The 26,620-nt window shown below is 32.7% G+C and overlaps 2 protein-coding genes across 3 annotated transcripts; one reads left to right on the forward strand and one right to left on the reverse strand.

The window, feature by feature from the left end:
* Positions 1 to 3,281: 3,281 nt before the first annotated feature.
* On the reverse strand, positions 3,282 to 10,444 carry LOC106780160. Its single transcript, XM_014668415.2, has 9 exons — positions 9,702 to 10,444; positions 9,167 to 9,218; positions 8,897 to 8,975; positions 8,718 to 8,763; positions 8,532 to 8,630; positions 6,035 to 6,103; positions 5,603 to 5,936; positions 5,320 to 5,465; positions 3,282 to 5,223 (listed from the first exon to the last, which is right to left on the reverse strand). The coding sequence occupies exons 1-9, from the start codon at positions 10,083 to 10,085 to the stop codon at positions 3,898 to 3,900; spliced, it is 2,535 nt and encodes an 844-aa protein (XP_014523901.1). The 5' UTR covers positions 10,086 to 10,444; the 3' UTR covers positions 3,282 to 3,897.
* Positions 10,445 to 15,579: 5,135 nt separating this feature from the next.
* Positions 15,580 to 19,174, forward strand: LOC106780156 (probable tetraacyldisaccharide 4'-kinase, mitochondrial). 2 transcript variants are annotated; one of them, XM_014668411.2, is made up of 8 exons: positions 15,580 to 15,887; positions 16,025 to 16,148; positions 16,852 to 17,085; positions 17,334 to 17,483; positions 17,647 to 17,856; positions 18,323 to 18,382; positions 18,639 to 18,719; positions 18,817 to 19,174. In XM_014668411.2, exons 1-8 carry the CDS (start codon positions 15,715 to 15,717, stop codon positions 18,976 to 18,978), a joined length of 1,194 nt encoding a protein of 397 aa, XP_014523897.1. In that variant the 5' UTR covers positions 15,580 to 15,714; the 3' UTR covers positions 18,979 to 19,174. The 2 variants fall into 2 exon arrangements, with proteins under 2 accessions (XP_014523897.1, XP_022632606.1); XM_022776885.1 differs by lacking the exon at positions 15,580 to 15,887 and having other exon boundaries at positions 16,049 to 16,148; positions 16,823 to 17,085.
* Positions 19,175 to 26,620: the final 7,446 nt, after the last annotated feature.

Here is a 26,620-nt window from a genome sequence, read left to right on the forward strand (position 1 = left end):
AGAAAAATACAAATGTTAATCATCCCACAACCAAATTTTGTTCATACTCCATGAAAAACGACTCCAACCATTTGGTTAAGAGAAAAATATATGATAAATAATGTAATAGAAAAGATAAATGTGTAAGAATTATTAAGGAATGTATTGCATAAATAACGTTATTCAATGAAGAATATGCCAATTGAGATAAGAAAAGCTGAAACTTAATAGATTTTATTTATTAAGAAATTATTGTTATACAAATAATTTTCCAGTTTTCTGTTTCTAAATCAAGTAGTAGGTGGTCTAACATATAAGATCTATTTAACTATTTCATAAAATTTAAAAAAAAAAAATTAATTCAGTTAGTAACGTTCATTTTATTAACATTTTGTATTACCTTTTCTTTTCAAAATTATTTTTACTGTTGAAATTTCATTTACTTAATATTTTTTCATCTAATTAATTCATTCATCATCATTTAAAATTATTTTTATAAAAGTAAGACTTAAATACGTTTTTAATCACAAATAATTGTTTTGATGAACCACGTTATTTTGCAAATTTGGCTTGCAGTAATAAATAAAGGAAATCAACAGGAAAACTCTTCTCTACCTTGGAGCTAGAAACATTCATGGGTGTCATCCTCAAACATCTTGTACTGCTTCTGTGTAAGGCAAAACCAACTTGGTACGTGAGAATGTGCAAATTTATTGCTGCTAGCTGGCCATTATAAGTGCCTTGAACCCTTGGAACCACCATGTAGATTGCTGCTGTTTGGTTTCATTTAGGTTTAATACCTATTTTGGTCTCTCAATTTGTAGGGTGTATTTAAAGTTGTCCTCCTTTTTTTCAAAAGTTCATAAGCATCCTATATTTTGCAAAACCGTTCAAGTTGATCCTTTTTGTTAACAGCATTAAAAAATTAACGGCAAAATTCCTTTCCTGACCAAAATTAAATGATGTGTCTAATTAATTGGCAAGCTCAGCCAATAAGGGACTACCACGTGAGCCTCCTTTCCACTCAAAACTAAAAGCCAAATAAGAGATTGCCACATGAACGTTTTCAGGTTATTTGCACTATTGTTTTCTGACTCCTTCTTCGTTGCGAAATCCCTAACCCTAATCTTATTTTCACCTTTTTGTGTTTAACTTGTGGTAGTGACAAACACTACGAGCAATATGCTAGCAACAATACCAATTCAATCTTGTTCACCTTTGGGCCACCCTTCCATTACTATGCCAACCACCAAAGAGACCAAGGCACATGCAGCATGTATCATGAGGGTTGTATGCTGAAGGGCTTCCCATACAAAAACCCAAAATCCACGAGCTGGACTTTCAATGAATTTATTAACTCCATAAATTTATTTTCTCTGATTCAGCAAGTGCTCAGATGTTGATATCCCGTCATCAACTGAGGTATTTAGTTTGTTTGTGATACCCTCAACCCCATCATGAATTTTCAACTTCTTCACATCACATCCCTCAACAATTGATCCCAACTCATCAACGCAAATTTCAAAGCCCGCGATTTTAACTTGAGGGTTACTCCCTCCACCTCCACATTCCCATTTTGTCCTGTAGTTAATTTTTTTTTATTTTTTTTACCAACATCTCTTTGGCCTATAAACGGATCTTGACTTCTCTTGACAGAAATCAAGATCAGTTGAACAACACTTCTCCCACATCTGTTCAAACTAATTTGTTTTATTTCTTAACAATTTTTGTATACATCAAAAATATTACAAAAATTATTAAATTATGTAAAATGGTTGGTAAAAAAAAATTGTTTTCAAGCGATCTCCATTGTAAAATCATTTACACTCTCAACACAGAAATCACATTTTCTTCTTTTCACTGTGCTATTTCTCCTTCATTGGTATTGTTTTGTTTGTGCTTTTTGTTGGTGCTCGTGGTTCTCTGTTTGGAGGTAGCAGCTTCTTAGAAGTGGTGGAAGAAAGTGGTTCGGTAGTAGTGATGCTGCTGGAAGAAGAGGTCTGGTGGTTGTAGTGCTACAGCAGGCGGAGGTTCGTCAAAGAAGAGGTTCGTCAAAGAAGATGCAAAAGGAAGATGGAGAACCCTTTAACGGATATCAACATGTGTTGAAGGAAAATAAAAAAGTGGTGAAGAAAACCAACCTGGATACAGAAACGAAGAACTCCGCTCTACTCCACGCTCTTGGTTGCTTCTCCACATAAATCTAGGTCGATATCAGCAAAAGCATCTCTGAACAAAGTTTTAGCACCATGCCAAATGTGCCCGAAAAAAAATAGCAGAGCAAATGAAGCATGCTCAAAAGTAAACCAACCCCTTGGACGGCTTCGAAAAACACCATCTGATTTTAAAGTAACACAATCTAATTCAAAAATTTCACCCAATTGAACACGTCTAGCATATTTTTTCACAATGAAACTGAAATGCAAAGGAAGAAAAAATGGGAAAGAGAAATGAAAACAGAAAACAAAAGTGAAAAGGAAGGAAGAAGAGAGAAAATGGAAATGGGAAAGAGATCCGTGAGAGAGAGAAGTGGGGGTAGGGGTGCAGTGGCTGTGTGGCTGTGCAAACAACAGATGGTAGAATTAGGATTTAAAAAAAAATCTAAATGGTAAAAGTAAAAACATTTTAACTTAAGGCTATTTTTGTAAATAAAAGAATTTGGGGGAGGTGCAGGGAAGAGTGGAGGTGTAAGGAGGAGCGTCCTTTTAACTTCTGGTACAGTGTATTTAGTTGACAAATTTAGATTCGGAGAAGTAAAGACTTGTTTATTAGTGTGCGATAGTCCCTCTCTCCCGTAGGCTGGAACCCTAAATCACCCATAAATTCACAATTTGATTTTTTTTCCAAATTGCTTCAATTAATTATTCCAAATCCTAATTTTATTTTAATCCTAACTTTTACATATTGTACATCACATTTAATTATTTTATTTTAACATATATAATGAAATCAAATTTAACGTCGTAAGTAAAAAAGACTAAATTTTACCATTTTTGTAAAAAATAAGATTTTAATAAACTTTTAAAAGAAGGGAAGACGACTTTGAAAAGACCTTAAAAAAGAATGACTAAAATAGGTATTAAACCTATCGTTTAATAACTAATAATTGCTTCTATGACATACTCAGCCTGTGTTAAGGACAGATGAAAAATTGATACTAATTCCATTCTCAAATCAGTAATGTGCAATTTTCTCTTTCCAGTCCTACATACTCATTTTGTGTACACTGGTGATTAAGAAGGGTAGATAAGAATAATTGACTGGCGTTTCAAAGAGAAAAAACACATCATGGGTGCCATAAGGAAAATTAAAACTGCTCATTTTATTATTAAACTTACAAAGAATACCTTGTCAAGGAGAACAAGTCTTTGCAGAGGAACTGAATTAAGTTGACATGCAAAGAAAAAGACGAAAGCAATCGTTTTCCATTAATAACATGTAAATCTCATGTACAAAATAATAGCATAATTAAGAAGTGATGCCCTACCACGAATTCAGATACATTAGTCATCCAAGAAACGAAATATCCAGGCAATCAAATTGTAAACAATATACATACAAGGGATCAGGAGTATATTTTGCCTGCAACCGATATAATCAGTCAACATGCAGAATTTTTTTTCCACAGCTTCAACCCTAGGTTAACGGAAACGTGTTGCATGGATTTGGCAATCTTCGTCCGGAAATAATGATAGTGAGTCGTTGAGTTATATCTGTTAAATCCAGTCTCCTGCACTATTAAAATCATTTTGAATCGGGGCTAACTTGTGCTAAATCCAATCCGGGTAGAGTTTGGCATTTTCACATCTAATATGCAAGCCTTTAAAGGATCAAATTCCACATCCGTGAGCTGCAATAAAAATTCCTTGACCAGTCCAATTCAATTGGAAACATCCATACCAAGACAGCAATGCCTTATCATAATTGCAAAGCCAGGTCTGGTTGCTGTGAGTCAACAAGGACACCAGAAGATTGTTTTGCAGGTGACCCTGGAGATTGAAAACCAATATTCAAGTCAGGTGGAAAGGTTTCCTGTTTCTGCCTTGACTGGCTACGAGGACTGAGTCCTCGCCAAGGGGACTGCATCTGAAATCTAGATTGGTCAGCAGATGCTAAGTGAGGGAAAACCGTAGGCCGGTTGGGAAATTGTGAAACAGTGCCTGTGTGACTAGATTGAGGAACAGGTGCTTGAAATGGTTGGAAAGGCATTCCAGCAGAGGGAAAATCCCCTCGAATTCTTGAAATATGTTGATGGAAATCTCTTGTTGAGTTGTACAAAGAATCTGCAGATATCTGATTTTTGGGTGAACTAGAATTGTCCGGTCCTTGTTTAAACCCTCCCGCCCCAACAGACATCCATGCACGGGCAGCAGCTGCTGAAGCATTGCCTAAGTCATCTCTCTGTCCGGATGGACCTGATAGTGTCACTGGTGGAGTATCAACAACGAAATGATTGAGATTGTGTTGCTTTTGAGCCCTTTCAGCAAACATTCCCTTCAACTGAACAGGGTCGCTAACACCCAGCTCCTTCCCATGGACAACAGGACCTTCCCTGCTTGTATTGCTTGATGTAGTTTCAAGTGATGGACCAGTCACTTGTCTGTTCAAACTTGTATCTGTGGCTTTTCCACTAGGCAACTCTCCACTAACATCTGGCTGCTTGAACTTGTTCCTTGGCACCATCTCTCTGGGCTTGGACTCTGCTGCAGGAGTGTTACTAGTAAACTTTGCAACCAGACCATTATTATTCTGCTTACTTGAGGATAAAGAATTTAACTCTTCTTGTTTCAAACCCTTATTCTCAGGTTTGCCCATTTTCCTGGATTGGTTGTTCTGCTCCTGATTTAGGATGTTGGCAGGAGCACAGATCCTTTCTCCAGAAGAACCAAAGAAAGGTTTTCCTTCACCATCAGGCATCAAAGGATGTTTTCCCTCTAGCATCTGCCCACTTACAGGATGCTCAATGCTGGGTTCCACATTCTTACAACTTTTGTCACCCTTTGATAAGTCAATAGTTGAATGCAACTTCATGGTCAAACTAGTTCCTTTTTGGACCTGATTATTAACCATTAATATTGGGGTTGGAAGCTGTTCATACTCTCCAACCCAACCACGTCCATATTTAAAGCCAGGTGGCAAAGCCTGCTGAATTCTATGGGAAGCAATTTTCCAAGCAATAGGTCCAAGAGATGCACTAAATCGAGCCAAACTTCTAGCATAGGAATACTCTGCATGAAGTCCAACCTGTATGCAAAAATTACAATTGTAACGCTTTATGTTTTGACAATGAGTAAAAGAAATCCAGCGATTCAAGAAGATTTCATTGCTTATGATACATACAGCAACCAGCTGCTTCATTTCCCTGTCAAAAGTCATAAAAATTGATTCTGAACGACCAATTGGTTGATTGGACATGTTATAAGATGTACGCCGACTTTCATCAAGCACAACGGACTTCCTTCCCCACTTGGAGTGAAGGCCTTTCCCTGAAAGAATAAAGCAACACAATCAAAATCATTAACTACATTTTAACATAAGAATTCTCCTTTAAAAGTATGTTTAGGAATAATAAAGACAACTGTAACAGGATAAAGATAATCGCATGATCTCTTTACTGAATTACCTGATAAAACGTCTTCAGCTTTCTCTTGATTTGCATCAATCCAGAAAGCATTTGCCTCCAAAATACCATCAACATTGCCAGGTCTCTCACATCTACCGCCTTGCATCGGATGGGAAGTTGGCTGTAAATCTGTAATAGTAGCAAGAGTTGCTCCTGAAGAGAAATCAGAGCCAACAGGTTCCAGTGACGTACGTACTAGAGGCTTCTTTGGCTGCTTCTTAACAAAATAATTAGATCCTGCCTTTTGCTCTGATTTCTGCTCCATCTGAGAGCGTTCAAACCCAACCCTTAACTTCTCAAACTTCTTCCGTCCAAGTTCTTGTATTGATCGTGCCTGTGACAAATATAGGAGTCACACAGTATACAGAATAAAACAATCATTAATGAAGAATTTGTTAGGAGGGGAACACAGCGAAGCATCAAACTGTATACCTGTTTGTGGTATATAGTCTCTGCTGCATTGTATTGCATTGCGTTTGAGCAAATTAAAAATATATCACTCTGCATTTAACGATTCCATTCACAAGTCAGTGCAATTAGAGTATAATCTTGCTACCAACTTTTACTCGATTAGAAGATAAAAATCAATGCATGGTTAGGTTAAGATGATACTGGAGATAAAAATATTTTGAACTTTTATCTAATAGAAGGATCTATTTGATTCTCACACGTTTATTGAATATCCATTCATCATAATTGCAATTGTTTAAAAATCATTTATGCAAAGGCAGAACCAGAAAATTTATTAGATGAGATCCAAGAACTAAAAATATATAATCTGAAAAAAAAAAATTCACGTGCATAAAAAATACAAAAATGTTCATATTTTATACACATATATAATACTTTTTATAAATTAGGAAAATACATAACAATCACACACTCCATTAGCACCTAAGGATTGATTTGAGTTTATTCATGAGGATTGTGAAATTGGTATGGGTGATTTTGAGATGATTTATTGGAAAAGTTTTGAATTGTGTGAGGTGAGGAAGATGCGAGGGCTTTGTGGGGATTGCTGGGTAACTTATCCTTATGTCCATTTGGTTTTTTAAAATAATTCTATTTATTTGATTTTAATTTAATCTTTTTCTAATTATTATGACAATTAATAAATAATGTTTTTAAGAGATAGTTTATTTTCATTTTCTCAACCATTATTATAACCAAAAAATGTTTATGTTTTACAAAATACACATTTTAACTTTATATTAAAAATCAACCTATCAACCATCATTAATTCAATCAAATCAATCATATAGACCAATAAACTTTCTAGTCAAATCCACTATTTTTCCATTAAACCAAATCACCTCACTCTCTCTATCCATCCTCCACCTGGCAATTTCCACAAATAATTTTTAATAATCATTTTTATAAATTTTAGGCAGGCCTAAAATGATTTTCATAGTAATTTAATGCACTGGAATAAATTTGGGAGGGGACCACATCCCCCTTACGGCACTCTGTATCTACAAATTTTCACTACAAAGAAAAGCCGCGCGAGTTTGTAAGAGAGATAAACAACTTCAAGAAAAACAATTTCTACTTCCTGCAGTAGATTAAGCAAGAACCATTATCTCAAATCTTCAGCGACAGTTTCTAACTAAAAATAACATTGATGTATGTATACCTCAGTTTTCCTAGAAAAACAAGACTCCCAACCCAACACCTAATGTATCATATCCATCCAGTCATTAGCATTTGTCATCTGAGAAATACCCATGAAGAACAGGAAGCCAGAAACAGAAACCACGTGCAAAATATTACTTACTTTTTATTCTTCTGACTGATGATAAAATGAGAGGCAAAATATTACTTACTTTTTATACTTCTGACTGATGATAAAATGGGAGGCAATAGACAACGAAATCAATAATTAGAAGAAGATGGTATTATTGACAATATTAAACAACCCTTTTGTCCAGAAAAGTTCTATTAGAAGAAGATGGTATTATTGACAATATTAAACAACCCTTTTGTCCAGAAAAGTTCTAGGAAGAAACGGAGAACTTGTGCTCAGAAGATGGTTTAAGCATGATCAAAATCAAATCAAATGATGAGGATGAAATGTTTTGAAATTGCAAATCCATAAGAGTTAAACTATAATATTAACACCAAGTCAGGGTGTAGTTAGAGTTAGACTATGACGATTCATTGTCAATCAAGCAGGTACGAGTTAAACAAAAATAAAAAGATTTTCCCGCGCTTGTGGATAAATCCTTCAATATTGCCCAAATCCAACTAATCAGCAGGTTTAAAGACGTGTCTCATGGGTATAAAACAAAATCAAATAAACACCAAGTCCCACTCGATCCCATTCATATTATACTGCTACAATCATCACCCATTAAAACCCATCAAAAAGCACACAAGCAACAACTGTTTAGCATCATGTCATTTTCAGAATGTGTTAACAAAATACTGACAGACTTCAGTTAACCGTACAATAAACATGGGATGATGCATCAACGAATAGAAATTAAATATGCAGCACATACTTGCTTAATAAAATGATGCAATAACCATCCTTAAGCAACACTGTTACTACAGAAAAACCAGTTCAAAATTGAAAATATCCTGAATAAGTCAAGAAACTAGTCATTCCGAATGTTTTTCTTCCATGCTAAGCACTCTACATCTGGCTGACTCTTGCTAACAACCCAAGTCTTTCACTGGTAATCTATACATCATTGATAATAGTCATCATTGTTGAATTAGAAAAGACAGAGCAAGTTATGTTTTGCCTAAAATTCAGTCTCAGGTCTCAAGTCCAAGCATCGTAAATATGTCAAGTTCAAACACCAACAAATAATATATCTAGAAGAGCACACACAATCAACATCAAAATCCAGTACCAAACAATTAAAAACTCAATACAAAACAGCAAAACCCTCCAATCATGAGCAGCTGAAACATGTTTGCACACCTCAAATTGTTCTAAAGTAGTATAAGATCCAGCTGCCAACTTCTGTCTCACAGTGGCAAAGTCCATGGGATGGTCGATCACATCATGATAGTCAGGTAGCTGCAAGTCAACAGAATTTGAACTTCTAAGTCAGGGGTGTCTTCGAAAAACAAGATTACTAACTCACTGGAAGAAAATTTGACGCACCTCTTCTGGATCAACAGGCTCTGCAAACACACCGTAAGTGTCCTTCCTGCCATCATCCAGACCCCGCAATAATTGGAAGTCAGAAAACAAAAATAGTACCCAAAATCATACACCCCCAGAAATCATTCATCATCACCATACACCCTCAAACACTGAAAAATAGAAAAGAAAACACATACTTCTGAAGCTTGTCAAGGATCAATTCCAGAGTCCTCTTATCAGGCAAAGGAATCCCAGATTGAAGAATAACCGGAGTTCCTAACAGTAAAATAAAACAAAAACAAAAAAGGGAAAATTGATGAAAACACACAAAGGACGATGCTGAAGCGAAGCCACTGATACCCTTTGAGCAGTCATCACTTTTTCCTTTTCAATTATCCATATATATAAAAAACTAAATAATCACACCCACAACCACAGCAAGTACCCCCAATTAAAACCACACGAACCTGAAACAGAAATAGAGTGGAGCCCTTTCGATTCCACTTTTCTGCCCTTTACCTGTCATCATTAGAAACACACGCACACAATTAATCGCGTCCAAAGGCTAAATACTTCACTCATCACTTATATTTATAATAGAGAGTGCGACAGAGACTCAAATAATAGACAGAGACAGCTATGTATATCTATATGTAGAGAGAGAGCCTGTGGAGAGAGAAAGAGAGTATATATATAGAGAGAGAGAGAGAGAGTTTATGTATATATAGAGAGAGAGATCAGATTCTGTGTTTTAGTCTTTACAGTTGACTTGTTAGTTAATCTCTCTCTAGATTCCGACAAGAACAGAGAGAAATTTAGAGAGAGAAATTCCATGGACCAATCGGCCGAAGAAGAATCTCAGTGACACTAACACACTAATTCTGCTGAAACATCAAGATTGTTAGCGTTGACAATGTACTCGTGGCCATTTATCCGCAATTTCCAGTAACATCAAAGATGGCAACAAAATCGCAACCGCAATTTTAAACTATAATGCATTACCACGCCATCTTCGTCTTCTACGTGCTCTTCCTCTTGCTCGTGTTCGTGCTCTTCGTCTTGTTCGTTTTCGTCGTCCTCGTATTCTTCCGCCGGCGCATCAGGGGCAGTGCGGCTTGGCGTCATGTCGTTTTCTTCTTCAGGCTCTTCTTCGCCATCCTGGTTCAGCTTCGCCATGAGCTTGAGCTTCTTTTTTTCGCGTCTTCTCTCGTCCTCCTCGTCGTCGAGGTAGTCGCCATCATAGTCGATGATGTTGTACCTCACGCTCCGGCGCCGGTGGCTTCGCCGGAGATCGGGCTGCGACGCGGCTGCCGGAGACTCACCGGAGCGGCGCGCCAGATCCGCCTTTGACGGCCGTCCCTTCTTCCTCCTCGCGATCTGAACCATCGCGCCCCTTGCTCTCTTTCTCTCTAGAGACCCACTGCTCTCTCTCTCTAATCTGTTCGTTCTTTCTTTTGTCTGCCTCGTCTTTCTCTCTCTAGAAACGCGTTGTTCTTTTCTCTCTCTAACCTTGCTTCTTTCTCCCTTCCCGTGGAGTTTTCGAGGGACACAGGTTTGGACTTTTTTGGGAGGCTCGTGTCCTAGGCTGAGCTTCGAACTTGCGAAGCTAAGGCTGGGGTGAGTGGGGCAGTACCTAATAATAAATGATGGCTCCTTCTTTCGTCTTAAGGGTCTGAACTCTGAAAACGGCGCTTAGTGCTGCCCGCTGCCCGGACGGCCCTGCGTGGCCCTTTTACTTGCTGCCCGAATTTTCATCATTTCGTTCTTTTTTGTCTTTCAAGCTTCCACCTGAGTTCTCTCTCTCTCATGTCGCGTAAACCCCACACGCTCTTTTTTTAGTTTGTCTTTTTTCAATGCCCCAGTCTTTAGAATAAAATTTTGAAAATATTTTTTAATTTTAATTAATTTATAATAACAGAGTTGTAATGTATAATAAGAAAAAGTGTTTTAGAATAAAATTGTTTTTAAATATTCTATAACACACCATCTTTTAACACATTTTTTCTATTGATATAGATTCTAATTATATGTTTTTAATTTATCAAATTATAAATGAATTAAATATAAAATAAAATAAAACATATATAATTATTTAATTTTTAATAATTTATAAAAAAAAATTAGATAAAAATATAGGGTTAAATATGTTTTTAGTTCCAATACTTTCGGGTGATTTTGGTTTTAGTCCCTCTTTCAAACTATAGTACAATTTAGTCCTTCAACTTTAGAAAACTCTAGTTTTAGTCCTTTTTACCAAATTTTTTAAACTTTATTTGTTGCTTCAAGCACCTTACATTATAGCATTTGGATTGTTTACACTGTTTGACACATTTTTGATTCAATGTTAACTATGAAACGCGTTTGAAACAACAAATAAAGTTAAAAAAATTTGGTAAAAAGGACTAAAACCAGAGTTTTCTAAAGTTGAAGGACTAAATTGTACTATAGTTTGAAAGAGGAACTAAAACCAAAATCGCCCCAAAGTATAGGGACTAAAAACATATTTAACCCAAAAATATATTGCTAATTATAATTTTTAGTGTTTTTATTTATTTCTTAAAATATTGCATATTAAACATCATTTTAATTAAATTAATTGAGAAATTAAATATTAATTAAACTTTTTTTTATTTTTTGTAAGAATTATAAAATGGAGTTATAGATATTTTAAAATAATGAGTCCAAATATTTTAAAGTTAAAATAATTCAATAATATAAAAAGAACTTCATCAACTCGTCTCATTATCTAAAATATTATTTCTCTACAACATTTTTTTTAAGTTCTCTTTACAAATTTTAATTCCTGAATCATCTGTTTGACAATTAGAAAGTGTCTAAACAATCATGTCGGTGGATCATTCATTCTTTACCAATTATATTTCATTTTAGAACAAGTAATTTTTTGCTCCTTTTCTTAAATTCGTAGTTTAAGACACGTGCGGCTAGAAGTTTTCTCACATGTGTTGTTCCCTTATCTTTTTCTAGTTTCTTGTTAATCAGAGGTCCTAAAGACTCACTTTGATCACAATTTTGTGGTTTATAGGAGTTTCTAGATTTTCTTGAGCGAAAAACAAGGATCGTAAGCAGATAGAGCTTGATAACATCCCTATTAAGGTAAAGGAAGCTAATGCTTAGGTTTAAAGTTTGAATTTCAAGTTTGATTGAGTGTTACTATGAGGATGTGATGATTTAATTGTAATTGAGATTACTGTTTTAATGATATTTGTGTTTTGATGAATGTAATTAGTTGTGTATTGCTTGATGCCTTGTATGATTCTATGTTGAATTGGAATAATCTTGTGAATGTTATGGTTAGAAAATTTATGGTGTTATTTTGGTTGAAATGTTGAGAAGAAATGAATTGTTAGAGTTATAGGTCATTTTTTTCCAAAAATGGAGGTTTTGATAAGTGAGTTTTAGAAGCAGTGGTCTAAAGGGGGGAAATGGTAATTTAGATATGTTGTATGATACTTTGAAATTTGTTTGGGTGGTGAGTCAGTAGATATATAATCTAGAATAGATTGGTAGCCAATTTGTTATGCTTTGAATTGTTTTAAGTACATTTTGAAGGTTTTGAGTAATGAGTTTTGAAAGTAGAAGTTCTCAGGCATAGTGGAGTGGATGGGGTACATTTTGGGGTCATTCTTAACTTGTTCAGACCCCTAAATTGCTAAGTTATGTGTTAAAATTGGTAGAATTGAGTTGGACCTACATAATGATGTTTTAGTTGAATTGAGTTGGAATTTTATGATGAAAAGAGTTTAAAACTTGGTTTGAGATGGATATATGTACTTGGACAGGTCTATTATGGCTTAGAATACCAATTGGGAGTGGTAGAAGTTGGTAAAAGTATCTAAGATAGGTCAATTGAGGTTGAGAGGGTGCAAATTCTACAGAATTCGTGTTCTGCAGAATTATGCAAAGTGGTTGGGCAAGTATTTGAGGTGTTTTGGCAATGGGTTTTAGAGGTTGGGCAAGCTAGCTCGCTAGGTTGGAGAAGCTCTTTGTTTGAGTTGTCGCTAGGCGAGTCTGTGCTCATTGGGCGCCATGATTCTAGTGCTAAGCGAGTGGGTTTGGGATTTCTTGGTTGATTAAAATGGTATGATGTTTTATTTAATACTATGTGATATGGTTTAAAGGTATAATGATATGGAAATTGTGATTGAATTCATATGTGATTTGGAAAGAATTTTTAGGGTGAAATTCTTAATGGTGGTTTCAAGTAAAGTGATGTATTGATATATGGACTCAACCTTGGATGTTATCCCGATGCTGCAATAATATTTCCATCTCAGATAAAGAAGAGGATTATGTGATGAGGAGTAGCAAGAGGTCTCAGTCTATGATATGATGTTTTTTGTCCATAAGTGGTAGACAAATTAGCTTAGTGTGATCGTTTAGGAGGGGGGAGGGAGGGTGGGGCAATTGTTCCACCACTACAAGTGTAGATAGTTTTAGCTATGTCGATGACATGATTGAGATGAATTGTTTAATAAAGACATTATGTATATTCTTAGTTGTTTCTTTTTGGTTTTGTAAATATAGAATATATGTATAGTTATATGAGATAATTGTGTGAATATTTTATATTTTCTTTAACGTAATTGTTATATGTTATGGGTCATGTGATTATTCCAATTAGTTAGTGCTATCAAAAGGGGTTAGAATCCGTGAGCTAACCCGACCCACTATAAGTTTAGGCCGGGTTGGGTTGAAAAAAGAAAATTTGATACAGGCCACTTTTGAACCCGGCCTACTAAGAATTCGGTTCACTCTTGTTGAACCCGTGGTCAGTCGGGTTGGCTCGCCAACCCACTTAATTTTATTTTTTGTGCTTGCTTTTGGATTATATTTGGAGTTTAAGAAGATTTTGGATTGTATTATTTTTTTTTTATTTTATTTTGAATTGCCTTTGAAATTCAACATCGTTTTTTATTGAAATTTATTTAGATTTGAATTAGAAAAAAAAAATTGAATTGAAAAAAAAAACTTATCATCAAGTGAGTCAGTGAGTTAACTCATTTAACTCTCCAACCGTAATAAGTGGGGTCGAGTTCGAATTTTTTCGACTCACTAAAAAGTAAGTCAAGTTAGATTAACTCACTAAATAATCAATCCATGTGCCATATCGGATTGAGTCAGATGACCCGTTTTAACAAGAGTATTAATATTAATACGAATTAAATAAGGTGTTACAATTTTCATAATTTTTTTCAATTTAAAATACTATTCCATTTAGTGTTTTTTTTTTTATAATGCTCAAATTGTATAATGTTTACATAATATTTTATATTGACATGTAATGACTTTAGTTTGTGATGTTAATTATGTTTTAATTTGAGATAAAAGTTAATAAAAACAAACCAATAAATATTAAAAAAAAGTGTAAAAATAGTTTGTGCGTGTAAAATTGAATTCAAGATAAGAAAGTGTCCTCAAATGTATAGAATAATTATAAATTATAGGGAAAAAAAGTAAATAATTTTAAAGCTAGAAGATATGATACTTGAGATAAGTTGGCGGAAGTTATAAGTTTCTAAAGTAAGCTATATCTTACTAATTTGTGTTGTTAGTTAATAAGTTACTAAACCTAAAGTTTTAACAAAAATAAATTTTAAACAGATAAAGAATAAAAAATCTAAAAATATAAAGAAAATGATCATCTTTTATTTCATTATAATTATATCTCTTTAAAACTTTCATTTGAACCTAAATATTAACCTAATTAGAAAATATTAATAAAGGGAATCATATTCTTAATTTAGATAAGTAGTTATTCTTTTATCGATGGTTTTTTTTATGTTTTACATTTGATGGTGAAATTATGCATTATGTGCATAATTATAAGTAATTTAAAGTAAGAATTATTGTAAATAAATGATGAAATTGATAAAATTGAATATTTTAAATTAGAAAGATGTGTGATAAACAATTTCTAATACAATTTATTGATGAATTTCTCTAATATTGATATCACTAAAGTGTTATCCAATGAATCATTTTCATGATAAAAAAGTTTTTATATTTATTAGAAAATATCTGTATAATATATTTAAAATAATGATATATTAATAACTTTTCTTTTATAACATTTTAATATTATTTAATTATTTATTGATTAATGATCTGTTTATAATTATTATTATGTGGACAGATTTTAGATCCATCACAAAATCACATATAAATAATATTAAAATATTATAAAAAATTGTATTTAGGTTTAAAGTCTCTTTTGGTCCTAATATTTGTGTGAAAATTTTAGTTTGGTTTTCAAATTTTGAACTATCGCAATCGGTCATAATTTTTGTAAAAATGCACACAACGTTAATTGATGTTGAGATGTAAAATCTGTCCTCAAGTTTTTTTCTCAAGTCCTTATGAAATGCAAACATTTTACAACATTTTATCCCAACCGTTAAATGTATTGAGACGACGTTAACTTTGAATTGAGGTGTGACTTTTTTTTTTTATGTTTTAAAATCATTAAATCCACGTGGCTATGGTATTTTTTTTTTCCAATCATTGATCACATTTCACTCATTCCTCCACCCTCAAACCCCCGACTGACACCTTTTCTCCCTCTCAAACTAAAAAATGCCGCGTTGTCGACAGTTAAAAAATTATGACCCAATTGACACAGTTTAAAACTTGAGGACCGAACTAAGATTTTCACACAAACATAAGGACCAAGGAAGAAATTAAACCTAAAATAAAAAATACATCTCAACATCAATTAACATTGTTTGAAACAACTTAACGGTTAAGATAAAATGCGTGTATTTTTATAAAAATAATAACTTAATACAGTTTAAAATTTGAGGATGAACTGAGATTTTCATATATTTGGAGAAAGGGTTTAAGCCTTGTATTTATTAGGAAAACAATTTTTGTATTATGATAGAGAATTGAAAAATTAGTTGGTGTGTTGGGTTAGAGTGTGGCAAAAGGGTTACAGGAAGGAAGGAAGGAAGGAAGGAAGGAGAAGAAGAAGAAGAAAAAGAAAGTAAGAAAATTGATGGAGAAACTGAGAAGTGCAGTGAATGAAATAGCCTACGCTCAGACTCTCTCTCACCTTACTCCTTTTCACCGTTCTCTGCTCCCTTTCCTTTCCATTGCCTCCACACTCTACAAACTCGCCCTCTCACTTCGCCGCTCACTTTACCAACACCATTTCTTTCAAGTTCAATGGTAAATTTTCCCTTTTCACTTTTCTCTTTCGAATTTAGGAAATTCGAATTCATGAAATAGCGTTTCTAATCTTTATCCAAACAATCCTTAACTTCACTAACTAATTGTGTTTTCGGTGGTGTTGTTTTTGTGTGTAGTTTGCCAGTTCGTGTGATCAGTGTTGGTAATTTGAGTTGGGGAGGCAATGGGAAGACGCCGATGGTGGAGTTCATCGCTCTCTGCTTTTCGCGTCACGGAATTTCACCTCTAGTTCTTTCCAGGGTATTTTTTTTTTCTTTTTGCATTCCCCGAATTAATAGCTGTTACTGTCTCTTCTTGGTTCAATTTTTATAGACTAGTGATTTTTTTCCCACAGTAAGCCGAAAAAACATAAATGATGAATTTAACTAGATAAATTGTTACTTTTCTTAGTGGTTATTTATTAATTGATTATTAAGCACTTATAGTGTAACAAAAAAAAATGACATTAGTTTTTCATAAGCTTATACATAAATTAAAAAAACTAATGTGAAATAACTTTATAAATAAGCTGATTCTAGGTTATGGAAAAGCCGATTTTATTTTTTCTTACTAAAACAACATAATATTTGTTCTCACTTTTAACATTATTTTTTCTTCTTACGTATCCGGATGCCAAGAGGCTCCTGGTAAGCAAAGGTATGAAACAATATAATTGTTCGCAGCCTTTTCAGTTACACCTTGTGTATCATTGGTTTCCCAGTTAGTCCAGTTTGACTGGCTAGTCTGAACTGGCTTAGATAGCTATGATTATAAGTGCATAAATTATTAACATAGTTTGAGAATTGGTTAATAATTAAATGTTACAGTGGCTGATGTGTGTATTCTTTTGCAATACCTTTAGGATTTCTCTCCATGTGAAATAGTGACACTTGGTTATGACTTATGCCGCTTTTCTTGATTTTTGTGCTCTTAAGTTTAAACCGAAGCGGTCAATGTCTGGCAGGGTTATGGTGGTGGGGATGAAGTCAACATGCTTAGGAGGCATTTACTTGGGACACCAACTAAGATTGGTGTTGGTGCTAACCGAGCTGCTGTTGCAAGGCATTTTATCCGAAAATATGGCTACATTGATATTTGTAAGACTTCATGGCACGAGAAACAATACCTTGAACGGAAGGTTCAGAATTCTCTTGATTCAGAAAAAATTGGGGTTGTAGTTCTTGACGATGCTATGCAGGTAATGCAACTCTTCTCCCCACTTGATTATTTTCCTCACTTTGTTGATTTACTATTTCATGATTTTGTTCTTAATGATATCCTGAAAATACCTTGTTCCCCACTTGTGATCTGCTCTGATAGTTATGTTTATTCTCATTTCACTAGCTACTGCTTTGCTGCTAGTGACACAAATGCTTGAAATTAAGATTTTATCTTTTTCCTTGACGTGGCATTTGCTCTAAACCGTATTATCTACATGTAAGGTAGCACTGGAGCTTGTGGCGAGATTTGGATATTGTAATGGTTAACGGATTAACTCTTTGGGGTAACCTTCAACTATTGCCTCGTGGACCGCTAAGGGAACCTTTGACTGCACTTAGGCGAGCAGATGCAGTTGTAATCCATCATGCCGATTTGGTATGATAAAATGATATATGTAGTTCCCTTTCAAGAAAATTGCTTACCTTTTTGACAAGCTGTTCTTTCATCAGTGTAGTTTTGCCGTTTGCATGAGCAATTTTGGTTATGCTGAGTTTTAAAAGCTTGTCATATTACTGAAAATTGTACTTTGGTAGAACAGGTTTCTGAGCAGACTCTCAAGGATATTGAATCAATGATCCTAAGGATTAAAAGGTCTGTTTCTATTTTCTTTACAAAAATGGATCCAACTTACTTATTTGAGGTGGGAACTATCAATGCCAAAATACCATTGACGGCTCTTCATGAAGCTACTATATTATGCGTTTCTGCTATTGGTTCTGCGGAGCCTTTTGTGAAGCAGATTCAAAAGGTATTCCTCCGTACTAGTTACTCCTTATCCTAATGAAATTTATTTGATATCTAGCACAAACATTTTAATGGACTGTTTCACTTTAACATCCTAAGACTTATCCACCATTTTATCTAAAATCATATAATTGTGAAATTTCTTAACTTTCGGATCTATTAGAAGTAAAATAACTCAAATACTAGTTAATGAAATGTATAACTAAGTGGGAGATATTCTTGTCACAACTGTTTAATACAGTAAATACTAAAATATACTAGAAAATGATCGACTATGGAATTGAGAGACAATAAGTATTAAACGGGTGTTCCATGCTTAATGACTAACACATACAAACCTCTTTTTTTGCCATGCTATCTAAATATAGTGGTGTATGGATTTTAGGTGGATTTTCACTCTCTTTTCTCCTTACTTCTGTCTGTATTTATTATTTGATCTCTAAACTGCAGATATCTTGATGCTGATGCAGATGCGAGCACTTTATGTTGATCGAATAGATTTCAGTGATCATCACATATTTCATGCCAGGGTACACTTTTCTCCTGAATTTGGAAGAAATAATTTGTTGACTGACGGCATACCATGTTATTTGAAAACACCATTTAAACCCATTGTGTTTTTCTGGATGCTGTGCTGTTAAAATGGACAATGGTTTTTGAGATAGCTGCAAGAGGATCATATTGAGCTTTGTCTACTTTTTTATTAATTTATTTTGAATTTTCTTATGTGGTTTAGTTAGACACTAACTAAGATGCTACTTTATTCCATATTTTCAATTAACCCAGGATATTGAGATAATCAGAGCCAAACTTAGAGAACTAGAGGGAAAGTTTGGTTCCAAACCAGTTGTTGTAATAACTGAAAAGGTAAGTAGTCATACTTCCCATATACATTTTATTGCGTGTATTGATTTTACATATATTTCTTAGCATCTGGAATCACAGCATTATTTCTTCTTGGCAGGATTATGATAGGGACCCTGAAATTCTTAAGCAATTGTATCCATTTAGAGTTTTTGTTCTCTGTTCTGTATTGAAGGTTCTACCCCATAGAGGAAGCACAGAGGATAGCTTTAAGAAATTTCTGAAGGACCATTTAAAATTAGAATGGCCTCCAGCACATTAGTCCTATGTCAGTGGTCCTGGTTACTTTTATATAGTTGATGGTATTTTTTCCCCCGAATTACGCAAGGGACCAATAAAGTTGATACTTATTGTTTTTCAGAGACTAATAATGTAATAGGCATAGAGGGAGAATGATGGAACAATTAAAGTATCTCTGGTTTATAATCTTGAGGAATATTTAGTTACTTTTTCTTTAAGGACCAAATTGAGTGGAGTGATTTTTTATTCAAGACCAGATTTTACTTTTTATCAAATTAGTATATGAAATTTTTAGTACCAGTCAATTTAGTTTCTAACGTTTCATATGTATTATTTTAGTCTTTGAAATTACCAAACGAAAGGTATCATTTGTAGAGTAATTCTTATCTCAGCAATTAGATTGTTCTTTCCCATCTCATGATGTAAAAGAGGATGAGGTAGAGTTCAAATCCATAAAATCGATATCATAATCTAATCATCTTTCTTGTTTGAAAGTGAACAACCTTTTCATGTAATTCAACAATTCTGAACAGATCTCCTTGATAATATCTTCCCTGAGATCCTTCCAGACCTCAAAAGTAGATTCCATCCTATGTAATCTTTGTGTAAATGATTGATATAATCCTTGATTAACCTGTAATAGGACCCTGCATGATCCAAAAGGTAGATAGTGTATAGATTTGAAGAGAGTTTCATCTATAAACTGGATTTTATTCTTCAAAACTAGAACAATAGCATCACGCATAGATTTTCATTGGAATAAGAAAACAAGTGCTGAAAGAATCAGTGGAATTTCAAAGCTAAGATATTGTATACTACCAGTACACAATGTGTTGAACTAAAAGTTACATAAAATAATTGAACTATCAGAAACTATAGAATTATTGAATTTTAGGTATTATGAAAGACTTCTATTGAAACAAGCAAACAAGAAAGTATCATAACTAAATGTTAACTTCACACTATTTCTTTCCCTTGTTAACCATTAAATGCTTTTTTATATGCTTCTCATAGACTCAAACAGAACGGAGTGTGACGTGTTATTATTAAACTCCTAAATTTCGATTGGGACAGAGCCAAATAGTGCATCAATAAGGTCACAAATATCACAATTTCCTTTTCTTTCTTTGTAGATATCTCAACATAAATTATGATAATAATAAGTTGAAGTTGTTTAAGATATAATAGTGACTTGTATCCAACTGATTGATAGCGATTGTTGCGACAAGTTCTAACATCTTTTACTATATTTAATTAAATATTATGCTGATTTTCGATTGAATAAAGTTATCATGTGATTACCAATGATATATTTTAGCTTGGGGTAAAAGTTGAAAGCTTAATTTCGATTATTAATAATTATTTTAAAAAATTATCATTATAATTATACAAGTTAAAAGAATTGTTAACGTTGGCACAAAAATCAAATATGTAAAAGGAGTCTATTCTCTACTTTTTGGATTCTCTAAATTTGTCATAACTTTTTAAACAAAATATATAACAAGAGAGGAAAATCATAACTAGTTTGTTTCCTGTGTTTGATTTTTGGTTAAAAATATGTTTAAATTAAATATATATATATATATATATATATATATATATATATATATATATATATATATATATATATATATATATATATATATATATAAGAATGTGAAATAAAACTAACTATGTTGGTATAAGTCCACCTCAATTCAACTTCAACAGATAACACTTGTTTGAATGGAATATGATTTTCCTCAACATATAGACTCAAGTTTGGTTGAAGGGTCTTTGGGAAATTTCTTCTCAAATTTTTCTTTGATTAGCTTCTATTTATATAGAAATATATTCTTTTATATCACGGAAATTCAATTTCTGAATAAATGAGAGAAAAATCTAAGAATTATGTTAGGCACATACATTTACTTTGTTACAGTATGCATAAGTATTAATATTTTTTAATGTTAGTTTTATTTTTTTATTACCTTATCACCAGTTAAATATAATAAAATTATTAAGAGGTAAAAAGATGAGATCTTCTAAGTTTGAATTTTATTCTCTGCAAAACTTTAGTAAGTTTTTATCCCTACATTTACTAAAAGGATTAAAATTTACCTTTTTCATGAAAAAAATAAATAAATTTTATAAAGTATTAATTTTAAAGAAACTAAAATTTTGAAGGATCACACAACTCTTACACCATTATAAAATCATTCTTATCTTTTATATAATTATTAGAGTTATACGTGACATCGCAATTATAACATTCTAAAAATACTATTTGGTAATCACGTAATTATAACGTATAATCTAATATAAAGTTTATAATGTGATCTACAATCCTCTTTTTAACGCAAAATAGAGTAAAGAGTGTTTTCAAAGATAAAAAGAGTTATTAGTGTATAATACTATATGCTATATCTATATTGAGCTATCCACACATAATACTACATGCTTTATCAATGTATTAGAGTTATTATATTCTTTGTCTTTAATACAACCCACACAAAATCAATTTATTGTAACACATTCATACTCTAAGAATAACTACATCATCATTTCATTCATATACATTTTAATCATAACAAAAATATTAGATTTAAACTATTTATATCAGTTTAGATAAGTAATTTTTGCTCAACGAGTGTCTCTCGAGAGGGAACTTGTCTAAAGATCACAATGCTCATCAAATAAAAGGCTACCTTATGCTCTCTGACTTTGCTTAAAACCTTCTTTCTCAATGACATACAGTCTTGCCTAACAAAAGAGTACTGAAACTAAATTCAATTAGAATTTGCCCAACAAGACTCTCTCGCTCAACGAGGCAAGTACACACCTTACTCTCGGGTTTTTCAACATTTTAGACTCGCACAACCAAGCTTTGACTCACTTAGCGAGTATACCCCTTGGGACTGCTTTTCATAAGCTAGCTCAATGAAAATTACTCGCTCAACGAATCAAAATGTCGGTGCTCTCTGAGTTGTAAATTTTGCATCACTTAGCGAGCATCTGCTCGTCCAGTGAGTTTGCATAATTATGTAGTTTAGGTCTACTATTATAGAGTGCACTTGATTCACTTTTCTATGCTTTTTACCCATTTTCAAATGAAATTATACCCAATCTTGTTTATCAAACGACCTCTGACAAGTTAAGTCAAGTCACCCAATCAATTCACAGATAACATCATAGTAGACATCGAAATCACATAACAAATATCAAATCATTTTATACATATAATCTCTTGATTTTAAACAGATCTCACAATTGATATTCTCTCCTCAATCATCACCATACCATTTAAATTTTATCAATCATCAATATAGTTATAAATTAAAGTTAACTTCCATTACCTATTTTAGAAAGCTCCTTTTTTTCTCACATATTCTCACAAGTTTTATATCTCACAAGATGCTCTAAAAAACACAAAGAGAATTCAGATTAATTATTCAAACACGTCCTTAGAACCATAACAAAACAAAAATTCCTAAAGAATTTTCTAAGATCACATACAAAACCAAAGAAATCACATACATCTAGATCAAATCTTGACATAAGAATAAGACAAATTAAACTTCGATAAATTGATCAACTAGATATGTTGCCTTTGACTCAAAAAACACTAAGATATTTTTGATCTTGAAAGAGATAAAAAATGGGGTTAAAATTAACTTTTCAGTAATTAAATCATCTTGTAAATTGCATGTAAAAAGAGCTTCTCATCAAAACACAAGCTTCAAATGTGTTGAAATCATAATTCAATGAAGTCAGTAAAATATGGCAGGAGAAAATTGATATTTCATGCATTACTGACAACAATACAATGAATCAAGCATTTAGCTTCATGACATTTTCCATTGTTTGAAAGAAGAAGCAATTTATAGATAAAACTATCTTCCTGCCATGAATTCATAACATGGATATTCATATTCATATTAGTTTGTTATTGTTAGACCAATTAAAATCCCCAGCAAGTGGAATCCAGGTGGCCTTGCAGAGGGAATGAATTTCAGAAAAATGGAAGACAGGTGGCAGCATGGCACTGGATCGGCCGATTTTTTACGGTAGTATTTAAAGTGAAAATTTCCAATCACGCTCCACTTCATGCATGCAACCCATCTTTTCCAAAGTTCCTGAAACTCATTTTCTCCACCTTCTCTCTAAAAACCTCCAACTTATCTCTACATTTTCTAACCTTTTTCTTTCTCCTATCACCAAACAGCCACCGTCTAGATACTTCTGAAGTCAAGCTCTTTCGGTTGAACCGATCAGAGTTTCGTTCTAAGAAGGTAAGCTCCTCTCCTTCTTAAGAAATCTGTTTCCAAGCACATGCAAGCTAAATTTTAGTAGCATGTGTTCATCTACTTCATCTTAACAAGAATCCTGATCATATTTTGATCTTTTCCTTGGTTGATGGGTCATAGGAATTCTAGAAAAGAGGGAGTTCACGAAAGCATATCCTGCTGCTACAGGAATAGTCGTTCGGTTATAAAGTAAGGGAAGCTTATATAATTTAGTTATATTATCAGTTTGAATCTATGGATGCTTGAATGATGTATGTCTGTTGATTTTGCTTGGTTGTTGAAGTTGCATATGCGTTTGATTATGTTCATGGTTGATAAATTGAGAAGAACTGGGTAGTAATAGCGTCTGGTTGTAACTTTGCTTGTGACCGAGGGTCGTTTATGACCGTTCGGTATTCCATAGTATGTTCGGTCGTGATTGGATCCTCTTCTATAGAGTGTCGCAGTTAATGACCGACTGGTTTTTCTAATGTCTAATTACAAGTATTAGAATAAGTTGAAGTTCTAATGTATTTTATTAGTAGTTAGTTAGTCAGGAGATTCAAAGTAAGTTAAGTTATTTTATTGTTGGTTTACACTTAAAAATATTTTTGAACGAGTGTTCGGTCTTGTGCTGACACTCAATCTCGTGAAGAGCGTTTGGTTTGTGCTAATGCTCGGTCTTTTGAAGAGAACTAAATCCTACTGAAAAGTGCTCGGTCAAAGTCCTTAACGTCCAGCCTAAGCTCTAAGTGCTTGGTCAAAGTCACAAGTGTTTGGCCTAAGCTTTAAGTGCTCTCGGCCAAAGCTATAGTAATAGTGTTATGTCGTTAGTAGACTGTTTGGTCATAATTATAGAGTAAGGTTATTCTTACCGTGTGGTCAAACACATTGGGTATAATTTATTTCCTTAAGATCCTATTTGTGAGTGAAATTGTTATTATATGTTTTTGTTTAAATATATTGGTGCATGAGTATGAGGATGATTATTATGAAGAGAATAATATGGTTGTGTAAGAGAATTCCAAGGAGGAATGTCTCATGAATTGTTGTGGTTGGTAAAGTATGAACATGGTCAGACTCTGGTTTCGTTTTTTATCCTGATATTCCGTGATTACTCCTCCTCATATAGAAGAGGGTAATTCATGTGTGGGAATGGCAGGAGGTCTGTGACCATAAGACCAGATGGTTGTTATAGGACTAACCTCGGGGTGGCAGCTATTGAGTGTATCCCAGTTACTACACCACGCTGGGTGCTAGAAATGACGAGCTACATGGTTCATACAGTCCGGACAGAGTCAGAGGGGTCGGTTGTAATGTTTTATACGTTCGGTTTAGTATGAGATATTTGTATGAGAAATGCATGATTGAATATGATGTTTTGGTCATTCAATGATTATGTTGGATTTGATTAATTAAATTACATAAGCTTACCCTTATTTTCCTGTCTTGTCTATCGCCGTCTGTTCGATCGTTCTCTTCACTGCAATGATCATCCAATGGATGTGAGTAGAAGTTGATGAAGGCTCGTTGGAAGAGGCTCTGCAGATAAAGCAACATGAAGATAGTGTAGGACCGTCCGGTCCTTAGGTTCTATACTTTTATTTTGTTTAGACACTGCCCTGTTTGTTAAGTGTTTTGAATAACTGGTTGGCTTAGATTATCTTTTGTAATTCCGTTTGGTCTAAGAAGATCCTAGAACCGTTCGGTTAAGTTGTAAATTCATTTCAAACTTCTAAGTTCATGTGCAGTTTAAACTTTATGGATATTTTATGTACTTCTATTTTGTACATTTACTTATTTTCATTGTTTTATCATATTATTACTGAAAACTCTTAGATATATTTATAATTTCAACCTATATTTATTGAGATGTTACAATTATCACTCATTCAAAACTTCTATAAACATCCTTGAAAATAGTATATGTAATATTCATCTTCGTAGGTGAACAAACAGATTGAATTTGGATAGAAGGTAAAGAAGATCTAGATAAAAGATTTTAGAGAAATAAAGATTTTATAATATAATTTTATTTATATATGACTTCATTTAATAATAATAAAAATTTAATGTTCATTTTATAAAACCTATTTTCTAATTTTAATTATTTTCTAGATTTCACATTATAAACGAATTATTGTAAAAGTTAAATAAAAATTTAAAAGTTTTATATTCAACTAAAAATAATGAGTTACTTCGTACTTCTTTGTTTACTATGTACAGGAAATCACATGAAATTAATAACTAATTTGTTATAGTTTTGCTTGAGAGAGAGCAGTATAAATTTTGACATGGTTGTACATGATAAAACCCTTTAATTCAAATCAAGTGATACCTAACAAAATATTAGATGCCTTTTAATATAAAAAGCATCAAATTAAATACGAGTTAAAGTTAATAGAATGTCATTAACTGTTCATTAATCTCATCGAATTAAATAGGAGCTATGAAAAAGAAGTCCCTTAGAATAAAAATAATCATTTTCTAAAAATAATATCACATTCCTTAATAATAATAATAATAAAATGATGAGATATAATTAATAAAATAGTTATCTGAAATTCTTTTTCATTTATATAAAATTCTTTTATATAAAATTTGAAAGTATGATTTAAGAAGTAGTTGAAATGGCATTAATGATGCCCGTGGAGATAATGATAGAGACTGACTTGTCGGCAATTTTTTATTTTATTTTTTTTATAATAAAAAGTTATCTGAAAAGATGAATAATAAAGGAAGAAGTCAAATTTTCTCGCTTCACACTTCTATCAACTAATTCTTTTTCGTCTTGCTCAAAAACCCTCATTCATCATTCATGGTCTTTATCTTCACCATCATCCTTCTTTAAATGCTTTATTCTTACTTTATGATAATAAAATAAAAAATTATTCTCCTAATTATTATTAAAATAAAAATTAGTAAATTATAAAAGAATATATTTGCAAAACATAATTAATTTTTTTTATTTTATTCTTATTAACACAAATTATTTTATTTTTCAAATTTTATAACTATTTGTAAATTAATTATATAGATTTATAGATAATTATATAGTAAATAATAAAATATAAATTTATATAAGTTTTTACTTAATTATTTTACAAGTATAATATTACAAGAAAAGACTTTGAATAAAATATTATATTTTTTAATTATACCTTATATTTTGAATTAAAACAAAAGAAAAATTAAATATATTCCCACTCAATTAGAATAAATAAAAAATTAAACATATTCCTTTTATAATGTTGTTTCTATAAAAAAATATTAAACAAATCTATATTTTGATTAGAATTACATAAAAATTTAAAAGTACTTATATTACTTATAACTTACAATACAATTATGCATTTAAAAATTAATGAAATAAATATATGCTTTAACATTTACTATATA

Source organism: Vigna radiata, unplaced genomic scaffold (genome assembly GCF_000741045.1).
Source record: "Vigna radiata var. radiata cultivar VC1973A unplaced genomic scaffold, Vradiata_ver6 scaffold_373, whole genome shotgun sequence".
Lineage (NCBI taxonomy): Eukaryota > Viridiplantae > Streptophyta > Magnoliopsida > Fabales > Fabaceae > Vigna > Vigna radiata.